The following is a 25,476-nucleotide window of genomic DNA, read 5'->3' on the forward strand; positions in this document are numbered from 1 at the left end:
ATGGAAATCATGCAAAAATAGCAATTCATACATAATAGCAAAAATCTATATAATAACTGTGCAGTATATACAGTGTACATGCTAGTCACAATTATTTTCAGGATGCTTGAAGTGCTATGTGAAGTTGCATTTTCTAGAGCATCGATGAAGCGTGTTTATCACATCTGCATCTATGCCTACCAGAATTCCTCCAGATAGGATGGTGAAGATCGGTGGCGAGATGGAAGTGACAGAGTGTAACACAGGCCGAAACCCCGGCCCACAGGTCAGAAGAAAGCGGGCGACCACGGATCCTAAAGTCATCACTGCCATCAACGGTCCACTGCGAGCAGGGTCACACTACACCGCATTTGTGAGAGTTTACTCACCGGACTCTGCCAATCAGCAGGTAGGCTTGTATAAATTGCTAAATTCTTATGATAATCACAAATCTGATGATAGTGATGATGATGATGATGAGGATGATGAGGATGATGAGGATGATGAGGATGATGAGGATGATGAGGATGATGCTTATGATGGTGATGATAATGATGATAATGACGACAATTATGATGACGACGATGATGATGAGGAGGACGATGGTGATATGAGGATGATGATGATGATTACAGTGATGATGATGAGGATGTCGATGACAGTAGTGATGGTACTTATGATGATGATGATGACAGTGATGATGATGATTATGGTGAAGAGATAATGATCATGGCAATTGCAGCAATGATAGCTTTGATAACTATTTTTTTTTTTTGTTGCAGTTTTGAGGAATGTAATGATACTAACAGTTAAGATGGTAATGATAGCTGTGATATTGATGATGGTGATGGTCGTGACTGGTGTGTCATAATGATAGTAATGATGATAATGATTGTGATAGAAATTCATAAAAACTTCAATTTAGAGGAAACACCACGCAATGCACTGGGAGCCTGGGATATTCTATGTAACTATTCTTATTGGGTACTCTTCATATATACATTTCCTCGTCTTTGTATGCTCGCTGATACTTTGAATGATGTTGAAGATCTGGCAACCTTCTGAAATATTTTGGTATTGGCTTATTTACCCACAGAATGTCTACTACGTGAATGGTGACTTCTTGCCTGCTGTGAGAACAAGTAAGAAACAAAGATTTGAATCATGATCATTGTACATTTTCAAGGGGAATTTACCCCAAATAATGCAAGTGGGCTCAATAAATGCAGAGTTCTTTTGATAGTAGAACACATTAGTGAAGTGAAAGAAGAATCAGACAATACATTCTAATGTAATGAATTGTTCAAGATTTGTTTTGGTTCAAAACTCTGAAAATGTGTAACCTTTTGATATATTATTCCCTTTTCCTCAAACTTCACTCATGTTTCCTACTGAAAATACTGCATTCACCAAGTCTACACATAATAGTTTGGTGTGAATTCCATTTTTAAAGTAGGCAAAATGTATACATATTTCTGTCTATCTGCAACTTGTACTCACTTACCTATCTACCTGATTATTCATCTATCTATCTATCTATCTATCTATCTATCTATCTGATTTTCTTTTCAAATGTCATTGCACTATTCCTATCTGTCTGATTAGTTGAACATACATCAATATGTTATGTATATTATGTCCTAGTATCATGGTGACATGATGAAATTTACAGGGAAACAGTATACAAGGAATATATTTTCTTTCTTTTTTTATACCCCCGCCAAACGAAGTTTGAAGAGGGTATATAGGAATCAGCGGACGGTCGGGCGGTCGGGCGGTCGGGCGGTCGGGCGGTCGGTCCGTTGCAAATCTTGCGTCGCGAACTACTTCCTCAGTTTTCAACCGATTCCCATAAAACTTGGCACAGATGTGTGCCTTGGGTTGTAGATGTGCAAGACGTATTTTTTGACAGTACCCAAAAGTATGTTGCCATGGTAACGGCATATTATGGGCAAAAATGGGTACAAATCTTGCGTCGCGAACTCCTCCCACAGTTTTTGATCAATTTTTATGAAATTAGGTACAGATGTTCATCTGAATATGTTAATGTGCAAGACACATATTTCCGCAGTGGCAAAAAGTGCGTTGCCATGGTAACGGCATTTTATTGGTAAAATATAGGGCAAAATGCTTCATGGCAAAACTGCTTCATCAGTGTTCTTCCAATTCTCATGGAATTCATATTGAATGTTTGTCTTAGGATATAGGTCAGCATGACACATTTCTTGACAGTGAAAAAAATTATGTTGCCATGGTAACAGCTCACATATTATGAGCCAAAATGATGGAAAATTTTGTTTTGCAAACTACTTCCTCAGTTTTTGCCCAATTTCCATGAAACTTGGTACAGATGTGTGCCTTTGGTTGTAGATGTGCAAGACGCATTTTTCGACAGTACCCGAAAGTACGTTGCCATGGTAACGGCATATTAATGGCAGAAGATCAAGGAAAGATCTTGCGGATTTAACTACTTCCTCAGTTTTTTGACCAAAGCTTATGAAATGTGGCACACACCTTGATCTTGGTGGGAAGATGTGGAAGACATATTTTTCGGACGTGTCGGAAGCTGCGTTGCCATGGTAACGGCATATAAATGGCAGAAGATCAAGGAAAGATCTTGCGGATTGAACTACTTCCTCTGTATTCGACTGAAGCTCATGAAATGTGGCACACACATTGGTCTTGGTGGGAAGATGTGCAAGACATATTTTTTGGACATGTCGGAAGCTGCGTTGCCATGGTAACGGCATATTAATGGTGGAAGATCAAGGAAAGATCTTGTGGATTGAACTACTTCCTCAGTTTTTGACAAAAGCTTATGAAATGTGGCACACACAATAGTCTTGGTGGGAAGATGTGCAAGACATATTTTTCGGACGTGTCGGAAGCTGCGTTGCCATGGTAACGGCATTTAAATGGCAGAAGATCAAGGAATGATCATTCCTTGGGTAAGACTGTCGTCACGGGGCGGGGGTATTAATCACCTTAAGTGATATTTCTAGTTTAATTTTGGAGTAATATTCATGCACGATGCAGTTATGCTATCATTCTGATAAGGTATCGTTGCTTGGTTTGAATGTTGAACTACCTAAATAGAATATATACCACCATATATATACACATATGTCATTAGCAACCACATATTTAAATTAGATGAGGTGATGATGTCAGCAGCACACAACTTCCTCATTGGTGGATACTCTAAAGGATTTTACAAATCATGTTTTTAGTCCATAATTTAGTAGATACAACCCCTTTCTCCCTTAGAAGTCGTCATTGCTAGATTAATAGAACACAAAACTACAGGACAGCTGAACTGAGTAATTCAACAGAATTTGTAATTTTATGTCTGGAAAAGGTACGTTGTCAAGTAGACATTCATTCGTACAAACCTGGTGCATTTTTACAAGCAAAATTTTAATAACAACTGGTATAGATGATGGAGACACTCTCTCTTATCTTTTTCTAAGGCATACTGTGATGAGTTCATTCTTGTCTAAAAAGAAAACATGTGACTTTATTTCTTTTTCTAATTTGTGTTATATCTCCGTTATTTTTTATTCCATAGATTTTCCATTGTGTGTAATTGGTACTGTTAATATCTCCTAAATATCAATTTCTTTATGAGTTACAAGATATTAGCCATATTTTATCAAGAGTAATAATTGATTATATATTATATAGTTTATTTCAATCATAAATCTATGGCAGCCTGTGTGTTAAGGAAATTTAAAATCGATTACATCTTTTGATGAAAAGGGGCCATTATTGGGCAAATTTATATGAATGCAAGTTTTAATTATGGTCTAACATTCAATTCTTGTATTCCTCTAATTCTTCCAATCCACTGCGGATGTCACTATTCTTGGCGCCAACAGCCCCCGAAGGTGAGTAAATGAGTCCAGATATATTCAAATTGGCAAAGGACAAATGATATGGGGGTTATAATTAAGGGGAGGGGGGGGGGGGGGGGGGGCTGTTTGGGTTTATCATTTATATAGATCCCTGCTTCTCACAAGTGGGTGCAATGCTCTCACAGGTGGACCCCGATGTCGGCCAAATATGAAATAAAAAGAGATACATGTATGTATACAGTTTTACTGGCCCTAAAAACAAGTTGAAGGAGCCAAAAAACAAGTTGAAAAGGTTCATAAGCGTGGATATACATGATAGCAGGCATTGGTCATGAGACATGCAAAGGGTTTGGAATGAGTCCAGAGATGAAGGCAATGGACTTACAAGTATTACCTCCCTGTGACAGCATTTCTTAAACAAGATTTGTGTTGAATGATGTGTTAGATGTCACAAGTGATTAAAATCAATTGTAAAAAAAAAGAAGAAGAAAAAAAAAAGATGAAGTGCAAATTTTTCACAGTGAATATTCTGGTACAAAATCACTGCAGCAAATTTGAACTCTTAATGTGATCCATTGCCTTAAAGAACTGGGGGGGGGGGGGTTCATATTCCTATAAGGGAAGAATTTGCTATTAAATCTTTGTTGCTATATTTGTTCTTTATGATCATACAGGTCCAAACGTCGGGGCTATTGTGGGCGGCATTTTCGCTGCAATCATCATCGTCGCCTTGGTCGCTGTTGCTTTTCTGTACCTAAGAAAGTAAGTTTTCGTCATATGTCCCGGTTTTTTCCAATATTTCTTGATACTATATGCAGAGGAGTTCAAATGAAGATTGGCCAGATTAGTGGTGGTAACTGAAGTTGTTCCATCAGCACGGCATAGATGGTGTCTTCTGGTTGTGCTTAATAATGAATCAATTGGCCCATGCTGTAGATTTTTACCACACAACCCTAATGATATTCCAGCAAGCCCACATCAATTGCCTACAGTTTTATTGTGGGTTTTTTTTTTCTGCCTTTAGTGATGGGTATAATGTATGAAGTCTCAAACTAATCATTGAAGTACACACATAATCTAGTTGATGCACCACAGGATGTTAGAAAGGTAGAACACACAACATGGTTTATGTTTGTAATCAGTAGTGTTCTAGATTGTGGAGTTTTGTTGTCTGTCATATAGTTGGACAACATGCATCAGCGGTTTTACAGATATGCACATATAACCTTAGATGGATAGATCGATGGATGGATGGATAGATAGATAAATATTTAATAGATACATTGTAGATAGGTAGATACATAAAAAGATTGATTGATAGATCGATTGATAGATAGATAAATAGATAGATGGATAGTATATAGATAGATAGATAGATGGATAAGATGGATAGATAGATACCGGTTGCTAGATACACATGTAGTTAGATAGATACTGATACAAGATTGCTATGGAAGCAGTGGTATGAATTAAGTATTTTTATCTTTTGTGCAAACAAAACATTTTTATGATTCCTTTCTTTGGTCTTGGAAATAAAATGCTTCCTGATATAACATTAAAAGTTGTTTCCAACCATCTGGCTTTCGTTGCAGTGAGTATCTATTCGTCTTATTTCCTGTGCACGAGCAATCAGAATTGGTTTGTTTTAATATCTGATGATGGCCGAAGGTCTTCAAATCACAGTCGCTCTTTTTTATGATTAAGCAGCCTTATGCTATGCATTGGTTTATGGACCTCGTTTTCTTGAAGTATGTTCCCTTATATTTGGACAATTGTAGTGTCCTCTTCAAGAGGCTGCTGTGTACAAGAATGTTGTGGAAAAAATTGTAATAATGATGGTCGTGAAGGTGATAATGAAAGAAAAACCATTGTGATGATAATGATTATGACGATAATGATAATGATGATAATGACGATGATGATGATAATATAGTTACGGTGATAATGATAATAAGAATAAGAAAAAAATTATAGTAATGATAATGATAAAATTCATAATGATGTGTTCTTGGTTGCTAGGAGAGACTCTGAGACAGAGAGCCACGGCCAGCTGATGCCCAACGGGCGGGACCAGACCAACGGCTCCGTGCCCATGGTGAATCTAGGTATTGACGAGGGTAAGACTAGATATTGTGGGTTCCTGGCGGAACATAGACGTGTGTAGTAGTCTCGCCACCCGGTTCGCATCTCATCCATCCCCTGTAAATGTAACCCTCACCCACATTCGTCCATTGCAGTGTTGGTTTTGTGTGGCACTGGGTTTTTTGGTGTTGTTTTGTGTTGGGTTTTTTTTCCCCTCATAGTGCAGCGTACTGGTGTAGCCCAAGGGGATGATTCTGGAGGTTTGTGTTGTCATGGTTACAAGCTTTAAAGTCATCGTGAACATCATGTACAATTGTAGTAGTACGAGGTTGGGTAGTGGAGTACCCCTTTAAGTTTGTTTCCCCTCATCACATACGAGTGTAGCAATGTGACAGATTTTTAAGCATTCTCTGGCAATATGCTCACTAAATGAGGGTAATGTCTCTTCCCTCAAGTTCTTGCCACATTCATACCTGGTATGAGATCATAAAAAGTAAGCTAATGTGAGTTAAACTTCACCTACAGTAAAGTAATGCACACTTAAAAGCAAAGGACTCATAAAATCCTTTCATTTGCATGCATCAACGCAGAATGAAACAGGCTAGACAGGGAAGTTTTTTAGTTATTGTTTTTTCTTTACTTGTTATTCAGGAATTGAGTCTCTTGCCATTTCACTTGGACATTGTCAAATATCATCAACACATTCAACTCTCCACACAATTCAATGCAGCCACTACTCTGGTGACCAGATGACAGTTCTTTAGAAATTTGTAATCCATGATATTGTATTTTCGGTGAAGACACCAACAAGTTTGCAAAGAAAGTTTCAACTCATTAGTGTAGACGATCAGATTCTGTATTTGTTGCCCTCCCCCAGCTTTTCAAGACCCAAAAGATATGAAGATTTGAGAGAACTGAAGGTTTTGGACAAAAGATGCGAAAATGCTCCAATCTCTCTCCCTCAAATTTGAATAACTTCTACCAGTTTAACAAGACAGGGGTATGACAGGGGTGCACTTTCTGCACCCCTCTTCTTGCTATGGGGGGATGCTCCACCTCAACTTCCTGCGTTATCACACTCAGTAGCCATCTCTAACTTCTGTTCAAAGTGTCCACAATACAAGTAGCAAGACAATGTACTCGTTATCACTATGTGTGTGTCATATCACCAGGTCTTCCATTAACATTTGGGTGTGTCAGATATCAGATTATTTTCACTTGCATGTTCATGTAGTAGAATTCAATCTCCAGTAACAGTACTTGTATTTTTGTTCATTTTTAGTTTATTGATTCTTTTTATCATGTAATTTTGGTTGTTGATGTTGTTTTGTTTCGTGATTCATCATTTCAAAAAAAATATTTTTCTTTCTGTTGCCGTCATGTCATGCTTTGTTGGGTTGATTGAAGTATGTTTACTACCATTATTGAAAAGAATTAGTCAAAAATTCAGAGCAGGCAGTTACACATTACAGTATTTGGAAAGTTGGATATTAAGAGTTGATCTTGAAAAAGCAAACTATGATATCCTTCCCTTATTTAATTTTGCAAGTGTCCCTTGCTCTGTCAGATGAATATATGCATTGACTCCACCATTATCAACTGATTAGTCTAATGCTTATTTTCATAGTGTACATATATTCTCATTTCTTATAATTCTTTTGATAAATTTATTGATCTGTTTAGTCAGAAATGAACATGGTCATTCACACATTGAATGCATAAGACAAGCACATTATCATTATGTAACAAACTGTGTCACAAATGTTTCTGTTGCGTAGTGACTCAAATGTACAAGAGCAAGAAAGTAAATTTCAGGGGCAGTGTCCTTGGGGATGAAAGTAATGATACAAAAATGTAGGAAAAAATAGAATCGACAATGAGGAGACTACTAAAAATAGAGAAATATTTCAGAGCAAAAGTTGGCCCATACTGGTGGTTTTAAGCTTCATTCAGCAGAGACCATAAACTGGGTAATGACACATTTTATTGCATTTTATTAGGACAATCCATAGAATGCACCAAGAAATTACCCTTACAAAGGTTAACACAGAGATACAATGTATATGCATCTGCACTGCCTCCTTTTTTTTAAACATTTCTGCCAAGGAACTTTGCGCAATTCTGTTTCTACTCTGTCCTCCCGCTGTGCAGTTGATGAAATGATTGTCAAGCCCATCCCCCTGCAGAACTTGGAGAAGGAGATTCGCCGCAAGAGCCAGGAAGAAAGGAAAATATTTTGGGCCGAGTACAAGGTTGGTTCATTCTGATCTTCTGTTATGGGACTACAAAGTTTGATACAGTTGTAGTATCTGCAGTGATGCTGAAAACTTCCATCAGTTTGAGAAAGATATATCACAAAAAGAATTCAAGCATCATTAAACCTTTCTCTTAGACTAGCTAGCTTTCATCCAGTACTATGGACTTTCTCTTCTTCTGTCTCTTCTTGGGTACTGTCCAACGCCCCTGTGCAGGGACCAACTGGACAGGGGTGTGCAGATGATGGTAGATCAATTCAACTTGATATCTTTTCCAGAAAATGTTTGATGGTACATACAATTTGATGTGATAGTTACCATTTTAGTGTACTCAACATTTTTGAAACAATATTCTCAAGTATTCCTAGTAGGAATGAAAAGTTTCTGTGGACGGCTTGGGAGAGTTATTTGATGTGATGTACGTTTAGATTAATCTTGTTTCTTTCCCATTTATCCTTTTTTTCTCTCCTTTTTTCTTTTAAAGGCATTACCTAACAAGACCCCTGCTATGGTAACCGTGCATGCTAGCAACCACCCAGCCAACAAGGAGAAGAACCGATACATCAACATCATAGCTTGTGAGTCAATGCACACCTCTGGGCTTTGATTTTGCAAAATTTGCGAAATGTTGACTGATGTTTGCAAAATTGAAGTGACTTTGTGACGAGACGATTCTAAAGCATGCCAAGATATTGTGAAAGGAGATGAAAAGGATTTATCTTGTATGTCACTTCTTATCCTACCAGCAGTTCAAGCCTTAATCTGGCATCTGCCATTGTCGTGCATCTTGCTGGCTTGCCCATAAAATTTCCTGAGTGATTTAGGAAGGAGAGAGGGGAGAAAGACTGTGTATGTATGTTTAAGAGGTATCTGAACAGAGCAAAAAACTTCTTGGAGCTATCGCAGTTTGAGATATGAATATATGTGTAAAGCAGCCATCCCCCCAAACAGTCTGTCTATGATTCATTTGTTTTGGTTTCACATATGCAAACTATTCCTTGTAGATGATCACACGAGAGTGAAACTGAGGACAATTGACAGCATCGAAGGTTCAGACTACATCAACGCCTCCTACGTAAACGTGAGTATACCATCAAGATTCTACAGTGGACTCCCGTTATAGCGAAGTCCTCAGGACCGGCAGTTTTCTTTCGTTATATCAAAATTTCGTTATAACCGAACAAATGAACAACAACAAAAATGGAGCAGATGATGTTGCGGCCTGAATTTTTGCTTTGTTGTATCCGCAATTTCATTATAACCGTGTTCGTTATAACTGGAGTGCACTGTATTTCATTGCAATATGTTTTCCATCATCCTCTGGTCTTTGTGTGGATTCACGAAAAGGAATCCTTGAGTATGAGCTTGCTGAAAAAAAAAAGGTGACCCCAAGATTTCCAAGTTTTTAAGATGATTGTACTTTTTAGATAAAAACCTTGATTCATTCAGAAAGTTTACAGAAAGGCAGAATTTGCTGAAAAATAAACAAGCTTTTATCTACTTTGCATGCTCTCTTTGCAGATTTTGTTATTTGTAACTTTAAGTTCCGATATGTGATAAAATGCTCAAACAAAACCCTAAAAATAGCCATACCTTTATCAAATCTTACCTTCAGCAAAAATGCCTTGCATCATTGGTGTCTATTTTATTTCCAATCTTGTTTTTAAGCCTTGAATGCCACCATACAATGTCACAAGAGTTCAAGGGTCATAATGTCAGTCAGGAGGATATTGCAACTCTTTACTCTTGATGCAAGTATTCTCTTCTTATACATTTTTTAACCCATGTTTTTATCATCTTCTCTTCACAGGGTTATGAATCTCCAGATAAATTCATCGCTGCACAAGGTTTGTATTTGAAATGAACTTTTGCAATAAAGAAAAGAAAAATAAGCAACTTTGCTTTCAGTGGACCAGTTTATCATGTCATGACAACTATTTTGTGATATGCAGACCATGATATCATTATAGTAGCTGCACAATATAAATGTCCTTTATCATTATGATTTTCATTATTGAGATATTTAAATCTTATACACGCAAGCCAAGGTGTGCTTCAGGCTTATACCTGACTAAAACAAGAGCATAGATAGACATTTTGATTTGTCCATGCATAAAATTATAGTTCCTTAACTATCAAAGAGTAGACATCAGTTAGCATGAGGATCACCATTGTATGGTAGAGAAATGGATGAAACCATACATTGATTCTTCAGATTCCATTAAAGGGCAACTTGTCTGACCTGAAATATTCCAACGATCACCAAATAGAAATGACTCGGGGCTGTTGTTTTTATAAAAGATGAAGAGTTATTAATGTTTGGAAAATTGTATTTCGTTAACATCTCTTATGTTTTGATACCCTCCACTATACATAGGCACAGCCCTGTCATGCCACTGAATGGTGTATTTTAACTTGTCTGTGTGTGTGGCAGAAACATCTAGGTGCAGTGTGGTAAAAATTTATGATGATGTTCATGTTTTGTTCTCTTTTTATTTCGTCTTAGGACCAAAGGAGAACACTGTGGATGACTTCTGGAGGATGATTTGGGAGCAGAACTGCTCCACCATTGTCATGCTGACCAAGTGTGTGGAGGATGGGAGGGTGAGTAGCAGAATCCTACCCGTTTTGTGTAATGGAACCTTCTTCTCTCTTGATGTAGACTAGTGGAGTTGTATGCATTTATGAGACTGAACTATGTCAGGGATGGGGATGTGAAAGATAGGGAGAGTAAGAGCATCCTACCCGTTTGTACAATGGGGCTTCCTGCTGTCGTGATGTAAACTAGTGGAGTCATGTGTACTTATCAGAATAAACCATGTCAGGAATAGGGGAGATACACAGGCGTCTATATTCTACACCATCATCAGAATTACCGTATGACTTCATTAATAACATCTTTAATATCTGCTATGAAAGAGGACCATGGAGCAGTCGGTCAGTAAAATCCGTTTGCGCAAATCGTTAATCTGTTGCTGTGTTATCGATCTCTTTGTTTTGGAGTACGTCTGGGAGAGAAAAAACAAAACAAAACAAATATTAAGTGTGGAATTTCTATCTGACTCATCGATTCATTGTGGTGATGCAGGACAAATGCTACCAGTACTGGCCAAGCAAGGGGACCATGAAGTGTGGCAAGTTGCTCGTGACGATGGACAACGTCCAGCAAACGGCCGAGTACGTGATCAGGTCGCTCGTCCTGCAGGAGGTAAGCAGTGCCCTGACCTTTGACCCCTTGGGATGGTTGGCAACATTCACTGGTGTAGCACCATAGTGGTTCTGAAGCACAAATGTATAGATATTCACCTTATCTAGACACACACCAGTGCCATGACCTTTAACCTGTCCAGATACTAGTTGGCAATGTTCCCTGGTGTAGCAGCAAAGGCATTCTGAAGTACAAATTCATGCTAGTCTTACAATTGTTTACAGGTACACGCACACATACACCAATTCTGATCTTATTCTGTGCATTGGTAAAAGGTGTCTTGGCCCGCGATATGAAGATGCTACTGTATGTGCTCTGTTTATTTTTGAGACATTATAAGCTAAAGTTGTCAAAGACAAACACATTTTTCCCCCTTGTATTATTCCCTTGAAGACTAGTCCCGAGTATACTTGGACAACTATCTATGGAAAATGCATGTTATAGCAAAATCAGCCTGTCCTCAATGGATTACTGAATGTTTGTGTCATGTCTTTACACATGAAGAGCTCCTCTTTAGTTTAAAGCCTTTTATATGTGCCACACAACATTCCTCCACAGAAATGAAAGTTGGGTAAAAACAGCCTTTGCACCAGTGTTGGTTGTAGGCAATTCGTTTGACACCTATCACATAGTGATAATAAGTATGCAAGCAATTCACATCTCAGTACTTTTCTTCTGTATTGTTTTCTTAGATTAGTTTTCCTCCAAACTGTACTATGGATTTGGAATGAAGTATTTAGGTTAGAGAATGCTCAGCCTATGACTGTCTTCTAAAGCTTCCAATCAAACTGAATTACACTGTACATTGTAATTGATCTGCTAATTAAAAATACCATGGCCCTTTGTGATACAGGAACAGGTACTCGGCAAAGAGATCCGTAAAGTGGTTTCAATATTTACACTGGCAGTAATTGTTATTGTGTCCTTGTTGGATTTCTTTCACATCAGGATGGGAAAGACAATCAACGTAGCATCACACAGTTCCACTTCCTGGGTTGGCCCGACCACGGCCAGCCAGACTACCCCTCCCCGATGCTTTGTCTCATAAAGAGGGTCCGTCACCTCACATCCAAGATCAACAAGCGCGCAAACATTGTCGTACATTGCAGGTATGGATTGGTTGGTTGACCTCCCCTATGTTTATCACCATCGCAAATTCTAATGCGTGGGACTATATGAATTGCATTTGCTGTCAAAAGGTGTAGCATACAAAGGGATGGGAAAGAAAAGTCTATTTTTTTTTACGACAGCTGATTAAAAAAGTTGCCCTTCAATGAATGTGAATGAGCACTGATGTTTTCAGTGTGTTTGGAGTAGTCATAAAGGACAGTTTGTCAATCAGTTGCATTAAAACAGAAATTGATGCAACGATGCATTAACCTGTTCCATACTGAATTCTTAAATGCCCATAGACTTAATATGCAGGCCACAAGGTTCCCGTACGGAACGGGTTAATATGAAAAGTCAAAGTATCACTCCCCGCCTATCAACCTGAATTAAGTTAAGCCCAATCTGAATTCAAGTCAATCCACCAGCACAAAGAGAAAGAATTTACTCTCTTCAACAATCTCCTCCCTCCAATGTTCAGTGCCGGCGTCGGTCGCACGGGCACGTACATCGTCATCGACGCCATGATGGACATGATGAAGCGGGAGAAAAAGGTCGACATCTACAACTTCATCTACGAGATCAGGCAGCAGCGCAACACTCTCGTCCAATCATTTGTAAGTTTTCATGGGTGGCTCATTCAGTTGCAGTAGTGAGGGCTCCCCTCTGGTCTGGAGATAAAACTCTCTGCTTTCGGATAGGACAGCATCAGAAGGACAATACCACATCATGTCTCAGTCGACTTTGATAAATGAACTAAATTCAGAGAAATGGCAAATAAAGAAAACAGAAGTTATGGCATTTTAAAGATTTTATCTCATTTTCACAAATCAATGATATTGGTTCTGTCAGAGATAGTAAGCTGTGAATGTGATATTATCAACTATCAAATCTCCCATTTACGATGCTCGTAGCTGAACCAGATACAAAATACTTCATTTAATTTCCTTCTCTGAAATTTTTAAGAGCATAAATTCTATCCCTAACATGAAATGATTTGTCCAGTTGCATTAACCCTATAACCAGCACTATCAAGTCAGAGGGGATTGTAGAAATAATTTTTCTTGTTGAGATACATGTTACACAAAACTTTTTTCCCTTTCTACTTTGCAGAATCTCCCTCATTTTGATGCATAAATGTTGGCCAACCTACATGTTGTTACAGCGTACCAGTAACTCAAAATAGATTTGTACCAATAACCAGTACTAGTGTTAAACTATCGTACAAGTTCTGAATTCTGTCTGCAAAATGCATGCTATATATATTTCTATTTTTCTTCTTTTTAATGCTTAACGTGTTTCTGATGCCAGAGATGAGGAGGTTTTTATAGAAAAATGTTTCTTTGTGGTTTCTAACTGTGATTTTCAATGTTAGAAGATGTCTTTCAGCAAGAATTGTCATTCTTTAACCCGTTGAGGACGAGTCCCGAGTATGCTCGGGCAGGTGTCTATGGGAAATGTGTCTTGTAGCAAAATCAGTCCATCAAAATGGGTTAAAGACCATCTAAAAAAACAAAAAAGGACCCTGTGTGAGGGACTAGTAGTGTGTAGAGTATTAATAAGCCTTTGCTATGTTCCTTTCCCTCCTCCCACCATCCTTCCATTCTCCAATCTAGATTCAGTACTTCTTCATCCATATGGCTCTGCTGGAGGAGTACATGTTTGGTCACACAGACATCAGTGTCCAAGCTGTCCCCGAGTACTACGCAAACCTCGGCAAGGCATCGCAGTTGGACGAGCATCTCTCCAACCTAGAGCTGGAATTCAGGGTGAGTGAAAGAAGAGGGCTCAGTGTTACATGACATCTACACCTGTGTGTATTTATGTATGTATGTATGTATGCATGTATGTTTCTATCTATCTTTCTGTCTATCTATCTTTCTGTCTATCTATCTATCTTTCTTTCTGTCTATCTATCTATATAATATCTATCTATCTATCTGTCTGTCTATCTATCTATCTATCTATCTATCTATCTATCTATCTATCTGCCTATCTATTTATCTGTCTATATCTGTCTATATATCTGTCTATTTGTCATCTGTCTATCTACCCAAGGTATTTATCCATCCATTTAGCTGTCTGTCTATCTCTTATTATCTTGCTCTCTGTCACTTTTATTACCACGTACATGTATTTTATCTTGTATGCATACATCACAATGCTCTATAACCTATTCTAGTCAAAATCAAGTAACATTTATCAAATTAAATCCTCCCCCACCCTCCCCCCCCCCAAAAAAAAGAAAAATAGATAGATACATAAATGAATTCTGTAATATACAAACTGTGTAAATAAAATGAATCAAGCAACTCATCTTTAGTTTCATTCAGGCACTGCAGAAATTGAATTGAAATACCAAACACAGAAACTGGTAGGGGTAATATCTCATTGTTGAGATGATGTCATGTCTTTCCGACCTGGTTTCTGCCGCAGTCCAACATTTTTTTTCAGCAGTTTCTTGCTGCTTTGGTCCACAGAGAGCAGCCCGACTTCCTGTCAACAAGGTCGAGCAGAAATTTGCCAACGTTGAGGCGAACAAGGAAAAGAACCGCATCGGACATATTCTTCCATGTGAGTTGAACAGCACTCTTTCATCCCGCAGACTGTAGACCGAAGAATATTGTTGTACCGTCTAGTACCTCTGTATAATCAGTGCCCACCTATAAAAGGGATTATTAGCTGTAGAAAATGGAGTGGCTCAGAATTTTTCTCTGCACAGTTGCACAGTAATTTTTGTTGTTGCTGTTTCGTTGAGATATGAGTATGTGTAACATGTGCTTCACTTTACTCCATGTATGAATATGAGTATGAGTAACATGTGCTTCACTTTACTCCATGTACACATATGTATGTTCAGGGTCTAATAGTGTATCTCTTTGCACTTACTTTGTTGTCAAGTTCTCAAGATAGCAGCTTCATCTCCAATATTGGCATCTGATTCATGTTATGCAAACACACAGGTACTCTAGTCTGTTTTCAACATTGGTTTCAACATTTGAGACTTTTTAAAGAAAGCTGCCATCAAATGTGTGCTTGTTTTATGAATATGTTTTTTGTTTCCTGCCCTGCAACAATTGTCTCTGATACTCCAATTCTATATCCTATCACCTTAGCGTGCTGAGGACGGTTTAATTTTGCTACAACACGCATTTCCCATAAACACTTGCTCGAGTATACTCGGGACTCGTCTTCAATGGGTTAAGATCAAGCATTCATTGATTATTTCTTTTATCCTCGTCTATATATTTGCAGATGACAAAAATGTAGTAAAACTGGAGAGACTGATCGGTGTGGAGTACTCAGATTACATCAATGCTTCCTACATCACGGTAAGTGCGCCCTCACGTGGTTCGCTTGCATATGAAAAAGTTTCACCCTGAAACGCACAGAAAGTATTACGCGTAGGCTAAGTGCATTCGTGCGCGCACAGATCAAAATGATACATTTTCCCCGATCCATCCATACGCTACACACATAGGCAGCGCCTAGAGTACGTCGCGTCTAGCTGCTAGCCCGACCAGACGCCGGGCGGCAGCGCCTAGACTGGGCTATGACGGCTATATGTGCCTACAGCTAGTAGCATACACAGTATATATGGTAGCAACGCAGCAGACGCCGAGACGGCTACGTGATGACTGCTTGGAAAAACACGTTTTGTTGATAATTAGTAGGTACTCTAACACGGAACGTTTTGATACTATAGTATCATTTCGTTATTCATACGTCTATCTTACTCATACTGATGAAACAACTACACAAGCTATCTACAGTAACTTGATGAGCTCCCTCCAATAGGCCTGTCGTTGAATTCCCTCTCGCGGAATCGGTGGATTGTCGCTCAGCACACAACTATGCAGCGAACTGCGAGCACTGGCGCGCTGCGGCGTTAACAGGGATAGGAAGATATGCACTTGGTGCAAAGTACGTAAAGACCCAGCACTGTAATATCTTAGCAAACCGCAATTTGTGATAAAACTATGTCTAGAAAGATCAAAAAAAGTCTACCGTTTATTTATACCACACTCCAGTAAAATTTGACAAGCCTTCGATTGTACACCGAGACCTCAAAATCGGGAAATTTAGCAAAATCTCCATAGGGAAGATGAAAACATGGATATTTAAATGCCAAAAAGTCTACCCTTTCCTCTCATCAAATAATTGCAAATCTGGCATCATTGTACTCAAAACATTTTAAAGTGTCAAAATCCGCCTGAAGGTTTTCGAAAAAAGTGACTTGCTTCTCATAATTACAGTCAATTCATCAAAAAGCGCTAATTTCGATGTCCACTTCCCGTGTTAAACGAGTTCGCACGGGGCGTGCGGAGCAGATGCGCGAAACTTTTCCATATACATGCAGAGGGTTCCATGCGACGGTTCCACACAATCGATTTCGACCATTTTAGCATACTTGGGTAGCTTCAAGAGTATTTACAAGCAGGGCTTCTGAGCTACTAGCTATAAGATCCTATAACTCTTTACCACCCCAAATGATAGACGAAAAGAAAACTGGTTTTTTGACATTGCCACATGAGAGATCAGAATGTTAAGGATGCTTGTTGTACGGTACAGGTCCTTTTACAGGCCAAATGGGAAAAAAAAAATGGTTATGTATTAGTATACAGTTGTATAAGGGACAAAAATTCTAGAGCTTGGACATATGAGTTACCTTCATGTAATGACATCTTTCCATCAGCCTGTGCAGTAGAAACAAAATTACTGTGCAAATATCAGGTTTTAATACCCAAGAACATATACAGGGCTCTCTTGTAGAGCAATGTCAATACTGAATTGGTTTCCCTTGATACATGGGACCTTATTGTCATTATTGTTGTCATAATCACAACTGTTAAATTTGTATTTATTCTTATTACTTCTATTGTTGCCATGAACTTCAGTCCTATATATATGCCTTAGTCATATTGAGCACACAGCGTGCACCAAGTGCAGAGCTGATGTGCAACTTGACAGCCCGACGGCTGTCAGTATGAATACTGGCACCCAGTCTCAATCTCAGGGGATGTGGTCACGTCTTGCATCAGTCCTGTCTAAAACTTATTTGCCCATTAGGCGGTTTTGTTGCGGAGCTGATACGTGGCAGCTACTACTGCTGTGAATGTTTCTCACATTAGGGGCAGATAGAACAGCTTGTAGAGGTCTGCAAGTAGATATACTGTCATTATAAAAGAGGTTACTCTCTGTCCATACTTTCTATTTTATGGTATCAAACAATACTTATCGATGTGTAAAGATTTACGATTTTAAAATTCGTTGTATGAAGACTTCTGAATAAATGTTAGGAGTACCGATAAACAGTAAAACAAAGATAGTGCAGTTGGCTGTCCTCACCAGCAGCTGCGACAAATGTACACACGTTACATTCTTCTCCACAGGGCTGCCCTTCACAGAGAGAACACAAACAAGGGAAAATAGTGGGTGGGCAGACCTTTTTGTCTTCGCTATCTTGGTTCCATCCTTTTACAACTCTCTGCTGGGGATTTGTAACACATCGTGCTTCTGTGGGGTCTAGGGCAGTTACCCCCTGGGCAATTATCCCCTGGGCAATTACCCTGGCCCCTAATCCTAATCCTGAACCTAGTCCTAACCCTAACCCAAACTCTAACCCTAACCCTAATCTTTACTCTAACCTTACCACTAACCAGTATTTAGCCGGGGCTTAATTGCCCTTGGGGGGGGGGGGGGGGGTGGATAATTGCCCGGATGCAACTTCTGTGCAGTGTCCATGGGCTTCGATACAAATGTGCCGATTGCTTGCTAGTGCACCACTGCTTCATGACCCATGTGGAATGGCGCCCCACTTCAGTCTTGCAATGAAATTTAAGGACCAGTGTTGACATGAAGCTATTGTCCTTATACATGTATAAACATCTGTTTGTATTTTCATACGCTGCCTCTGCAGGGGTACCAGAGGAAGGAAATGTACATAGCAACGCAGGGCCCGCTGACCAACACAATAGGGGACTTCTGGCGCATGGTGTGGGCCAGCGAAACGTCCACCATCGTCATGCTCACGGAGATCAGCCAAAGGGGGCAGGTGGGTGCGGCAGACAAGTGTGGCTGATTTGATTTAACTTAAAATTAGATCTGACATGATATGATTTATGATATGATATGATATGGTATGGTATGATGTGATGTGATGTGATGGGATGTGATGTGACGTGACGTGACATGTTATGTTATGGTAAGGTATGGTGTGATACGGTATAGTATCATGATACAGTAAAATGAAAGTATGGTTGACACAATATTACATGTATGTGATGGTATGGTATGGAAATGGTATAGTATGGTATAGTATGATACGGTAAAATGAAAGCATGGTTGACACAATATTATGTAATGGTATGGTATGGAATGGTATAGTATGGTAAAGTAATGGCATGATATTGTACAACTGTATGTGATTGTATGGTGTGGTATGGTATAGTATGATGTGGTTTGGTATGGTATACATATAGAGATACAAGTCAGGGGGCTGGTGGGTGGTGCCTTACAATTATCTGATATGATTTGATGCGAATCTAGATGTGAAATTTTTTGGTATGATATGAAATGATGTATTACGTATTGTATATAATTATAATAATAATAATAATAATAATAATAATAATAATAATAATAATAATAATAATAATAATAATAATAACCACAATAATAATAATAATTATAATCATAATCATAATCATAATCACCATAATCATAATCATCATAATCATAATAATAATAATAATAATAATAATAATAATGGAGTCTTGTAATGCGCCATGTCTGTCACACAGTGGCACTCCTGGCGCAGAAAGGTATTATATGGTATGATATGGTACATGGTATGGTAAGATATGATGCAGCAAAGTAACCATATGGTGTGGTACGATTTCACTGTGATATTATGTGTTGTATGACATGCTGCGGGAAAGTAATCATACACTTTGAATGGTGTGGTACGATCACATTTGCTGTAATGTAGTACAGCATATAGTATAGTAAATTATGGTATGATATGGTTGTATTGTTATCACATGTGATGGTATGGTGTGATACAGCATAGTATATGTAGTTAATTGTGGTATCATTTTAAATGGTATGCTATGTTATGTTTTTATATATCTATTTTTAGTACTTTATTGTAATATTTACTCTTCCTTGTTCATTTGGCCTGGATTTTTGCAGGAGATGTGTGCCCAGTACTGGCCAGTGGAAGATGGGGAGGAGGTGCAGCATGGTGACATCGCCGTCAAGCTGGAGGGGGAGGAGGAGGAGGATGTATTCACCATCAGGAATATCTCCATCTCGCAGTCACAGGTGAGCCCTTGGCCCCAACCCCCAACCCCCATCCCCCATCCCCAATCCCCAATCCCCCATTCCCCATCCCAATCTCCCATCCCCACCCCCCATCCCCCAACCCCCATCCCCCATCCCCCATCCCCCATCCCCCATCCCCATCGCCCATCCCCCATCCCCCATCTCCCATCTCCCATCCCCCATCTCCCATCTCCCATCGCCCATCCCCCATCGCCCATCCCCCATCCTCAACCCCCATCCCCCATCCCCCATCCCCCATCCCCCATCCCCATCCCCCATACCCCATCCCCCATCCCCATCCCCCATCCCCCATCCCTCAACCCCATCCCTTCCCCCTCCTCCTCCTCCACCAACTCCTCTATTTTCCCCTCTACTCTGCTATGCTGTCCCTCCCCTCCCCAACTTTCCCCATGACATATATATTTTTTACCAAACTCCCACACTCCTGTTTGTATTTTTAGCAGTTATTTATCAAACTCACTGACCATGTCCCTCACTTGATGTACACATAGTAGTATATGTCCTGCATGAGGATATCCACCCAGAACAGGTGACCATTCAATACTTCCGATGTTATCATATTCTGTCATGCGTTAAAAGAAAATAGTGTAATCCAACAGAATGACTTCTCAAAGCAACAACAACAATGACAAAATGAATGTATTTTGTAGGTATGGTTTGTTTATTTTGTTGTTTTTTTTTTGGGGGGGGGAGGGGAGGGAGGAAAAATGATCAGAATTTATAAACCAACATCTAGCTAATGGTATGAGTCTTTATCTGTTGATATGCAATGTTGCTCTTGATAGTAGAATAAGGTACACAATTGCACTGCAGTATTTTTCCCTGATTTCAACATTAAAGGCATACGTTTTAAAATGTTGTTGAATAAACTGTTTTCCATGACTAGAAAAAGCATTTAATGCTGTAACATTGCATGCAAATAGATCATGTATGCTTTTTCTAGCAGGTGATTAATTTGTTTTTGTTAGATGTACACATGTACATGCATGAGCAAAGTGGTACGTGTTGTTATGAAATAGTGATGAAATGCCTGGATATTTTTTTTCCTTTAGATTATCCTTTTGATATGTGCTAACACATCTAGTAATGGCCGTGTTCTCTTGTTCCAATATCATTTTGCTGATTTTGGTATAGAGAAATAATATATCACTATTTATGCATGCATTGTCTACCCTTGCAAGCGTGAGAGCACATGGAAATTTTGTAGAACTGTAAATTTGTACTTCCTTTAATACTTCTGAATCTTTAAACCTTGTGCATAGTTTGTGTTCATGTTAGCTAATTTTTTACAGGTGCTTTGTATGTGTATTTAACTTTGCAACTTAGATCTTCCACATAATATGGTAGATTACAGAAGAGACTGGCTTGCTTTTAGCTGCAAATGTATGGTTATGTCATTATGATTATTATTTTTTTAGTTACAATCAACACAATTAATGTAAATGGATTGGTTGTGCTGCATACATTTTGATTCTTGGAGCCCTTTTTTGCATGCACAGTGTACTGTTAGCCTCCCTGAAGTTGTCTTGTTTTGCTTGAAGGTTGAAGTTGTCTTGTTTCTAAGAACAAGCTTTGTTGTAATGGTATGCACAAAGTCTTAATATGTTGGCAAACTTAGTATGGATAGTTGCTTGAGAATCTAGTAGGTCAGAGGTTAATGCTGGCACGACATTTTGGTTCTACTTTTTTTGTCTGTTTGAGAAACTTATTCTCGAGAATAATAAGCATAACACGTACATTGTACCGTTATTTCATATCATAGCTGTAGCAGTAGAGTTACACACCCTGCTCAGTTGCGAGTAGTAGCTAGTTCATTTTTGACGCTGCCTTTTCTTCCACCGGTTTGACTATTAACCAACCCTAGGTTTCGCAGTTAATCTACGACAACGTAGATAATGAGGAGAGTGAAGAGACTGAGGCGCTGTACGGGAACGTACCGAAAACCACTGTAAGCCAGAGAAAAACGTCGTGAGCGAGCACGGCAGTGTGTCGCCGACTAACACGAGTGATTTCTACTGCTCGGTCACGTTCATCATCTGTCGCATATTCTTGTTCATGTTCTGCTTGTGCTTGGCGAGAAAATTCTTCTGTATGAAACCATGCAAAACACAGCTCCTTCCACGTCGGTCATCTATAACTGCATCATGCGAAAGTATTTTCTGCCACCAAATGCACATTATCGTATCAGAATCATAAATTGTTACGAGCTAAAGTTGGCCACTAATTGATATTCCCTGTGGTGAATGGGAGGGTGCCAGTGAATTATTCTACCCAAAGTAGCAATTTTTGTACTTCTTCTAATCTCTCCTAATGGCCATTATTGAATCCCTGATTTGGCAATGGTACTTTCAATCTCCTTACTTGCCGACGGGGTTCTGTGAAAAGTCTTTCATTTCTCCAAATATCCACACAGTCCTTTTCTCTCTCAGGTTTCATGCTGTAACATAAGCTAATGATGTGTTCTACACATGGACCCTCATTTTTATATAGACAGTAGAATCCTTCAGCTTTGCAAAGAAGGTTTACTTTCCTTAATCCATACAGCCCCAGACCAAAGTACATACAGGGTGTTACAGTGGTGAGCGAGTTATTTGTGTGTCATTACCTATCTATGCATCGAGCAAGCATATGAATTAATGTTATGAATTTTTAATGAACTTTTAGGGATAACTATGAGATTTGGAAAGAAATCATGTCGGGGGAGGGGGAATATTAAACAAGAAAGTTCTGGTGCTGTGAACGGCTGGAGAGTCCTAGACATCTATATAATGATTTATTTTTGTTTCAAAAGAACCTGGACAGAGCAACTGCATTTTCTTTCTTGCAAAGTATAAAGTCTTAGATTAAAAATTCATTGTTTTCCCAACACTCAAAATTCATCATTTTCACAAATAAATAACTCTTCAACTGCAACCATAATGCACAATGATTTACACCACTTGGCACAAAATACTTTTTTTTTAAGTAGAGCAATACTTTTCCAAAAAAGAATTTAGAGACTTGTTGAAATTGTAATGTTTGTCATCAAGCTTTGCACAAAAAAGCATTGCTCACAATGAAATATTGTCTGAGTAGAAATTACGTGTACCTTGTAATAATTGGGCAATTTGCTCAACTTTCAGTAAACAGAACATACAAGATGAAGCAGAGATTTTGGTTATGATGGATGAGGTGAATCAGTTGCCTTTTTAAAGAAACTGTGATGTCAAAATCTGACAGCTGTCTTCAGTTGATGCTGAATGGACAGGCTTTACAGTGAAAATGATTCTATGTATGTCCTTCATGCAGAGCAGTGATACACACCCCCCCCCCCCCTTCCCTGGTTCTTCAATTCAGGGTTTTGAGTTCCTTTCCTCAAGTGCAATCTGTTGCCATGGTTTCATTAGGCTCATTTCACACACACCTTTTTTGAATCACAATGCAAAAATCAGTTTTACTTGCCATTGTTCAACCTTGGGCCAACAAAACCCACTGAGCTGCAAGCACAGCACTTTATATCAGTGCAGGAGAACATAAGTGGATAGATTTTACACTTAATGAATTGATATTCCTTAACTATCATATTATAAATCTCTGAACTGCAAAGAGCATGACCCCAAGCTCCCACACTTAAAGCCTAGTGCAGCAAGTTGAATCATGGGGTTTAAAAACAAATATATATTTTTTTTCATGTTTTGTGTTCTTCATGATCATTGGGCAAGAAAAATCAAGATAAACTGATTTTTTTTTTTTTTTTTTTGGGGGGGGAGGGGCATTGCTGTGTGGATCAGGATAGTTTATAGTGATTTATCAGGTTTTGCATAGCATTGCTATTTCAAAGAAAACAGTGAATAACAAGGCATTACATGACTAGTGCTGTGGATTACGTGGCTAAAATTGCAGTGCTTCAATTTAAAGCCCTCCTCTCATCTGTTTCTATTTCTCTTTCTCCCTCTGTCTGAAACTCTATTTTACAAAGCATATATTTGTGTGTGTATCCATCTGTTAATCAATGAATTCATTCATCCATCCATCTATCTTTCCTTCCATCTGCCTAGCTATCAATCTCAGTCTATCTTTCTATCTATCTATCTATCTATCTATCTATCTATCTATCTATCTATCTATATATCTCTCTATCTATTTATCTATTTATCTATCCATCTATCTATCTATTTTTCTATCTATTTATCTATCCATGTATCTATCTATTTTTCTATCTATCTAGCTATCTATCTATCTATTTATCTATCTATCTATCTATCTATCTATCTATTTATTTATCTCTCTATCAGTCTATCTATCTATCAATCTCTGGGTATCTTTCTATCTATCTATCTATCTATCTATCTATCTATCTATCTATCTATCTATCTATCTATCTATCTATCTATCTATTTTGGTAGCTAGCTAGCTACTAGGTACAGCTTAGATCTCTGTCTATTGGTATCTGCTTGCCCATCCACTAATCTGCACATCTACATTAATCAATTCCACTCTGGAAAAATGTATGGTGCTGGAATTTTGATAACCCTAAATCTACCAGCAAATCACCAACAGAATTTGAGAAATAAACTCCTACAATAGCTGTGAACAGATGTAGTCAGTGTGCAAAATCTACAACACCACAGTTGTGTGCTAAACAGCCATCAATGAAAGGACCATGGACTCACAAACGCATTCATATGCGATTGGTCTTTAATATAGTTCGCAGAAGCGTGCTGACTGTTACAGATCCAGTAGTGGCCGAATGTCTTTTGATTGAACGCTCTAGGATTTTAATATTCTATGAAAGACAGATGCTCCTCCTGTGTGCTTTCCCACTCCCACTCCATTTTTCTAACAGGTGCACATGACGAGTTCGACACCCACAAGTCATACAGCCCATGAGTCGTGCAGCCCATGAGTTCTACACAATTCAAAAGCAAATAAGGCCCATGAGTCCGACACAAGGCAAACAAGGCCCAGGAATTCAACACTAAGCAAACAAGGCCCACAAGACCGACATATCATTAAAACCCTGTGATGTAATGTCCAAATCATGCCACTGGATGTGGGTCATTTTTACACAGTGTCAAATTCTTGGGCCTTTTTTTGCTTAGGCTTGAATTTGTGGGCCTGGTGTGCCTAATGTAGAACTCGCAGGCCTTGTTTGCCTAATGTCGGACTCATGAGCCTTATTAGCTTAGTGTCGTGGGCAGTATGACTCATGGACCTTTTTTGAAAGTTGAACTTGTGGGCCGTACGACTCGTTGGTGTCGGTCTTGTGGGATGACCCCTTTCTAACTGGCAACATCAGCCTGTGCACTTTTTAGCAAGTGAAAATTTCCATGCTGCAGACGAGAACTATGTACATGTACAAATCATTCTCTGATTATGCTACACTTTAGTTTACATCATCAGTTGAAAAATCTGAAAGGCCTTGATGGTGAATGAAGACTTTGTGGCTTCCTGCTTCTCACCTGTCAATGTAAAGTGTTGGCAAGTAGTGTAGATGTTAATGTCAGTGTATACTGCCTCTCTTCCTTTGTCATATAAAAAATGTACTAGGGCAGATATGTAACAAAAATTGGTCGAGATGCTCACATCCGGCGGAAAGTATGAAATTTGCCATATACGGGTATTTTGGGGTGCTGATTTAAAAAATTGCCGGATCCGAGGGATC

General features: G+C 38.8%; 1 protein-coding gene across 1 annotated transcript in view; it reads left to right on the top strand.

The window, feature by feature from the left end:
* Nucleotides 1-25,476, top strand: part of LOC139729893 (receptor-type tyrosine-protein phosphatase S-like) — a gene marked incomplete at its 5' end in the record, with an annotated part of 85,886 nt that overhangs the window by 52,976 nt on the left and 7,434 nt on the right. Inside the window, 18 exons of the mRNA XM_071640815.1 lie at nt 184-388; nt 1,076-1,121; nt 4,508-4,595; nt 5,853-5,950; nt 8,067-8,167; nt 8,655-8,748; nt 9,175-9,251; nt 9,981-10,017; nt 10,677-10,774; nt 11,259-11,378; nt 12,327-12,487; nt 12,967-13,102; nt 14,102-14,254; nt 14,966-15,059; nt 15,741-15,817; nt 18,406-18,540; nt 19,680-19,811; nt 21,697-21,780. Coding sequence (XP_071496916.1) covers nt 184-388; nt 1,076-1,121; nt 4,508-4,595; nt 5,853-5,950; nt 8,067-8,167; nt 8,655-8,748; nt 9,175-9,251; nt 9,981-10,017; nt 10,677-10,774; nt 11,259-11,378; nt 12,327-12,487; nt 12,967-13,102; nt 14,102-14,254; nt 14,966-15,059; nt 15,741-15,817; nt 18,406-18,540; nt 19,680-19,811; nt 21,697-21,780 — 1,936 coding nt within the window. The remainder of the gene's footprint in view (nt 1-183; nt 389-1,075; nt 1,122-4,507; nt 4,596-5,852; nt 5,951-8,066; nt 8,168-8,654; nt 8,749-9,174; nt 9,252-9,980; nt 10,018-10,676; nt 10,775-11,258; nt 11,379-12,326; nt 12,488-12,966; nt 13,103-14,101; nt 14,255-14,965; nt 15,060-15,740; nt 15,818-18,405; nt 18,541-19,679; nt 19,812-21,696; nt 21,781-25,476) is intronic.

The sequence above is a fragment of the Diadema antillarum genome, unplaced genomic scaffold (assembly GCF_040938485.1).
Source record: "Diadema antillarum isolate AM-2024a unplaced genomic scaffold, OU_Dant_1.0 seq00000269_RagTag, whole genome shotgun sequence".
Classification (NCBI taxonomy): domain Eukaryota; kingdom Metazoa; phylum Echinodermata; class Echinoidea; order Diadematoida; family Diadematidae; genus Diadema; species Diadema antillarum.